Source organism: Pyrus communis, chromosome 17 (genome assembly GCF_963583255.1).
Source record: "Pyrus communis chromosome 17, drPyrComm1.1, whole genome shotgun sequence".
Taxonomy (NCBI): Eukaryota; Viridiplantae; Streptophyta; class Magnoliopsida; order Rosales; family Rosaceae; genus Pyrus; species Pyrus communis.
In genome coordinates, this window is record NC_084819.1 from 12,623,446 (window position 1) to 12,628,613 (window position 5,168).

Sequence of the window (5,168 nt, forward strand, 5' to 3'; positions counted from 1 at the left end):
AGAATGAAAATAAATGATAAATATAACAAATTTTGATTTGAATCGCTAACAAAATGACAAAATGAAAATAAATAATTAGGGAATCAACAGGATCATTTTGGGGATAGAGGGACTTGAACCTATTAACATGTATAATGAGACTCAATCTTTATTCTCGTCCGGTTAATCAATTATTAAAAAGATCTATCAGACTACGGTGGAGTGAATGATTTAATCAATGAATAGTCAATTCTTTTTTCATTTTTTCATCGATTCACAACAAGTCTTTCGTTTTTCATATAAATGTCAAAAAAATTCAGATTTGGGTCGTCATTAATCATTTTGAGATAATATTTTTCCAGTTGGGGTTGCACCATGACAAAATGAGTACTTTATGTTGTGTACTCGGCATTAATTTTAACATAATCATAACTTAGATCACAACCCCATGCTTGACCTTGCCCCGGGCCGTCACCTGTTCAAAAGTAAAAGGGTATATCAAACACGATAGACACAAAAGATGTACGAAAACAGTTGAGTTTGCAGGTTTAGTAGTCAAGCAGATGCGAGTTATAAATTATAATCATGGTTCTAACTGAATATTTGACTTGCATATCCTCTAAATGTTTCAAAAACTTACCCACGGATACACTAATTACAACTGTGCCGTGGATCTCACCAGCCTTCTTGAGGTAGTCACTAGCCGCGCTCCTGAAAGGAAATCCAGTTAATAAACTACTAAATTTAGGATCGACCTCCTCAGAGCGGAGAAACGAGAAGGTGACATACTGAGAGGGAAAATGTGTTCTAGTTAATGAGAGACGTTTTGTTACCTGTCAAATAATTGTGGTTCCCCATGATCCATGAGCAGAATATCCCCTAGCAATACTTGGAGCTTGCTTTGGTCAAAGGGTACTCCTGCATAGCCTGCAGCAGCAGCAATGCGCCCCCAGTTTGGGTCTCTGCCATATATTGCAGCCTGATTGACATTTGGAAAGTAAATTTAGGATTTGTATACTTAAGCATCAAAAAGGTAGGCAGAGTTCGGTTGTCATACCTTTACTAGTGAAGAAGATGCCACCGACCGAGCTATTTTTGCTGCTTCAGCCTCAATGTCCGCACCAGTCACTGTGACCTGCACATCTAAGTTAGGATTAGCAAACGCACTCAATTTCATCATCCTCAAAAGTTCAAAACACATAGTGCAAATAACCAGCATAGTCTGGTACTTACATACCGAGATCTGACGGAGTACTTCACAATATAACCTAATAATTGTGAAATTGAAGAACAATTTGACTTTAACTACAAAATTAAATCTTCAAAAAACGGCAGAAAATTAGCAATCTGGTCGACATTTTTAACATTACTCTAATAGTGAGCACAAGTTATGTATGAATGTGAAAAGAAACAAAGATAAGAGGACATAATACTCAAGCATCAAGCATCAAATATCTACTTTTATATACTTTTCGTGTCATTTGTGATCTTTGGATTGTATTATTTGCACCACCGTTACACTTAGAAGCAGAGGTCTGGTACACTACATACTTCAGCTTGTTTAGCACATATATCCTTAAATAAAAATGCAGACCTCAATTAGGCATGTTGCTCCTTCTCCGTCCCAAGCTATTGATTTGGCAAGACCTTGCATTACCTGCAAATTGACACTACAATTTCAATCCTAAAAATTGGATTAGACCACATAAAAGTAAAACTCAAGTCAAGAAAAAAAAACTTATTTTTTCCATTTAATTTTCATTGATTCCTGAATTTTGGATCTCACTCTAGAGTATTTTTAGACCACGGAGGTTAGGCAAAACTTAAATGAGCGGAACTAACCGCATCAAGGCATGCTTGAAGTTGGACTGCTTTGTTACTATTGTAGGAAGATATCTTGGTTCCAGACAAACCACTAGCTAACGCAATGACAGTATCATTAGTGCTTGTATCTCCATCTACCTGCAATGAGAAAACACCATAGGTGGGTCAGCATACTACAAAAGAAAGATGCAACAAGCTAGGTTGATTACACCTCGTTAGGTGGTCCCACTAAGTATGATGTTTAGAAATTTGAGAAAATAGAAACTTTACTTACTGTTATTTGATTGAAGCTCCGGTTGACAGCAATTTGAACCATTTTTCTCCAAACATCACTGCTAACCATCGCATCAGTTGTTACTACCTGTTCCCGTGTAAAACTACTAGTAAATATTAGGCACTGGTATAAAACATCAAGAGAAACTTTAGAAGACAAACCCCCAGCATGGTAGCCATATTTGGGTGGATCATCCCGGAACCTTTTGCCATTCCCCCGACTCTTATATCTGTCCCACCAATCTGAGCAAATCACCAGTTTTGTAAGGACCTGACTGATTTTTCAATGTTGTTTACTTGGTAGTAATATACAGTAGCTAGATCACAATTAAAGAACAAGACAGTTAATTTACATCAAAGAGAGTAAATATACTTCGAAATTGTAATGCCAACATTTTGGCATTGCTGATTATGCATTAAAAAAAAACAACTTAAACAAAAGCAAGGAACATAAGAGTTGCTTCTGATTGGGTCATTGGTCGAGAGACTATCAAAACCCGTACAAGCAATCACTAAGCACATTAACAAGGACAATTCCAAAAGTAGTAGATATCTCATGCATCAAAGATATAAATATAGGAAACAACTTGACCTGAGACTGAATTGCCACACTCTTGCTAACGAGGTCGGTTGTTGTGATTGCTACTGCTGCAGCATCTGCCCTACCGACCGATCCAAAATGGCACATCAGGGAGATTAAATCAAATTTTTAAGCCCCATAGTTTCACAACAAAAAGAATAGCATAAGCCCAGACAAACAAGAGAGTTAGTTTAGATAAAAGAGAATAAAGATACTTGGAAATTCAATGCTGAAAAGAAATACGATCACGTACATAAACACGAAAGTATGTCAGTTATATGAGCTAAGTTTGCAAGCATTAACATTTACCCCTCAGTTGATGATGATAGTAAATTAACCAGTTTTGGAAGAGATTTTAGAAGTGCTTCCTGCATAGGAGAATTAACGAATGATTCGCTTATACAACACTTAAGCATATGTCATGTTACATATCTGCCAAATCTATATGATTAGACATAAGAATATCAAGGAAACAAAAATATGGTGGCTATGTTATTACCTTTTTTATCCTTTGACCAATCACACCAGTCGATTCAATCAGCACTTCCTCTTGTCTCAATTGAAGTAGCTGCACCACAAAGATTCATGTTTACAAGGGATTAAAAAGCCTATGCAAGAGTATCTATGAGATTCACATGTTTGTCGCTCTCCACATACCTCAGCAAGGCTGCTTGAGCACTCTATCACGTCTTGATACCCCGCATCACCCTGGACAGAATTGGAACATACATTATCTGTGCAAAACCTAACTATAACAACATGATCAAAGAGTGATTCAAAGAGCTACAAAGTTTTTGGAGAACAAAATAAACGATAAATTGAAAATATGCCTCGATAAATGTCCTACCGTTGCTGCATTGGCTTGACCAGCATTGATCAAAACTGCTCGCGCCTAACAAGTCATAAAAATTTGTCATTAGCAGATAAACAAAAAAATGAAAATACAAAACACAACACTAAATTTACAATAATCCAAGCATAATTCGCTAATAAGAAAAAAAATCATGGAAACAAAAGACAATCCAACACACCGTTTCTGAAGTGTGTAATACCGATTTGCAATACAACACTGGCGCAGCTGCTACCACATTCACGGTAAACGATCCTGCGATTAACCCAACATAAAAATTGTTACAAAAACAAAAAGCTACACAAAACCAAATAGTTCAAAATGTGATTAACTACTAACCAGCAGATGTGGCATCCACATCACAAGTAACAAGAGCGAGATCAGGCTTGTCACCTATGGCACGAAGACCGCCATACAATCCAGCAGCTTTGAATCCTTTTGCAGCAGTAACTCCACCGGGAATCTATAGAATCACAAACAAAGTCTCAGTCTTGATCAATTGAATAAACATGAAAACAAAATTGCACGGCAAAATGCAAAAATTAAAACAAAAACGGCGACGTATAGGTCAACCTGCTTCCAAGGGCCTTCAGGGATAAAAATGGGGGCTGCTGGAATGTGACGGGAGACTTCAATGGCAGACATGGAAATAGCAGGAATCTTGAAGTCCCGTCTAGACGAACCGAAACGAGGGATTGCTAGGAATTTGACGGAGACTGATTGAGGAACGCAAAGATACATCTCGACGATAGTATCCAATATACTGAGTTGGATTTGAAAACGGTGGTTTTAGGGTTTTGTGTGGAGGTGAGTGGGGTTTTGCGGCCGCCGAAACGTTAGACGTATTCTTCCTCTTTTTTTTGCAGCCAAAATGTTTCGAACCGTACTTGGGGAAAGTGGACGTAAGAAGGACAAAGTTTTAGGTGTTAAAGGACCCCTACTTCATATGACACTTTGTGGCACCACTGATCTTGAGAATTGGTATCTAAATTTCACCTGGAGAATGAGAACCTCATCAAAATGAATTTTAAATATTTTTAATTTTCTCCAATATCTTAACACAACTATTTCACCAAACAATAATGCTTGGAACAAAGTCGAATAGTTAGAGATCATATATTACACTTTCTTCCTATTCTTCCTTGTTTTGTAATGAACAATATAAAGTCACACAATCTTTTTAGCCAAAAAACAGTCACATAATTGTTGCTTACCTCCATACAATTCACATGTCTCACATAACTGTTGCTTACCTACATACAATTCACGTCTCAGTTCTCAGACTCATAATGTTGTAGCATGCATACTATTCTTGTTCTTCTTTGTCATAAAATGCCAAAAGCACTCGCATTTATCAAATCAACACTTACATGAACAACAACATGCCAACAAAAATTGACTTGAAAAAACCCCGCTGTCATATGTTTTATTATTTTGCTGATGTGATGTACTCAAAATAAATGGTTAGATTGGCCCAAGTGTGACGTTTTTCATGAATAAATTGATAATGTTCATGGCGGTGTCACTCTTCTTGTATCTACCAGATAAGTAAGCAAATCAACAAAAACCCAGAAAAGCAGCTCACAAATTTAAATATATGAATGCAAGAGGACTCGGCATCTTACTTGATAATATGAGACTCATGTCTATGATCATGATGAA

The 5,168-nt window shown here is 37.0% G+C and overlaps 1 protein-coding gene across 2 annotated transcripts; it reads right to left on the bottom strand.

The window, feature by feature from the left end:
- Positions 1–252: 252 nt before the first annotated feature.
- Positions 253–4,750, bottom strand: LOC137723098 (arginine biosynthesis bifunctional protein ArgJ, chloroplastic-like). 2 transcript variants are annotated; one of them, XM_068462258.1, is made up of 17 exons: positions 4,721–4,750; positions 4,080–4,502; positions 3,846–3,969; positions 3,688–3,761; positions 3,504–3,548; positions 3,314–3,364; positions 3,156–3,224; positions 2,966–3,024; positions 2,669–2,738; positions 2,239–2,319; positions 2,078–2,164; positions 1,822–1,941; positions 1,574–1,636; positions 1,037–1,114; positions 813–958; positions 620–690; positions 253–454 (listed from the first exon to the last, which is right to left on the bottom strand). In XM_068462258.1, the coding sequence occupies exons 2-17, from the start codon at positions 4,245–4,247 to the stop codon at positions 372–374; spliced, it is 1,389 nt and encodes a 462-aa protein (XP_068318359.1). In that variant the 5' UTR covers positions 4,248–4,502; positions 4,721–4,750; the 3' UTR covers positions 253–371. The 2 variants fall into 2 exon arrangements, with proteins under 2 accessions (XP_068318359.1, XP_068318358.1); XM_068462257.1 differs by lacking the exon at positions 4,721–4,750 and having other exon boundaries at positions 4,080–4,642.
- Between the last annotated feature and the right edge of the window lie 418 nt (positions 4,751–5,168).

Excerpts from the sequence above, each read along its gene's own strand:
- LOC137723098 (XM_068462258.1), bottom strand. The coding sequence starts at position 4,247 with ATGTATCTTTGCGTTCCTCAATCAGTCTCCGTCAAATTCCTAGCAATC. Across the intron at positions 2,739-2,965 it reads CTATCATCATCAACTGAGGG|GGCAGATGCTGCAGCAGTAG; the intron begins GTAAATGTTAAT and ends ATCGGTCGGTAG. Across the intron at positions 1,115-1,573 it reads GAGCAACATGCCTAATTGAG|GTCACAGTGACTGGTGCGGA; the intron begins GTCTGCATTTTT and ends TTAGATGTGCAG.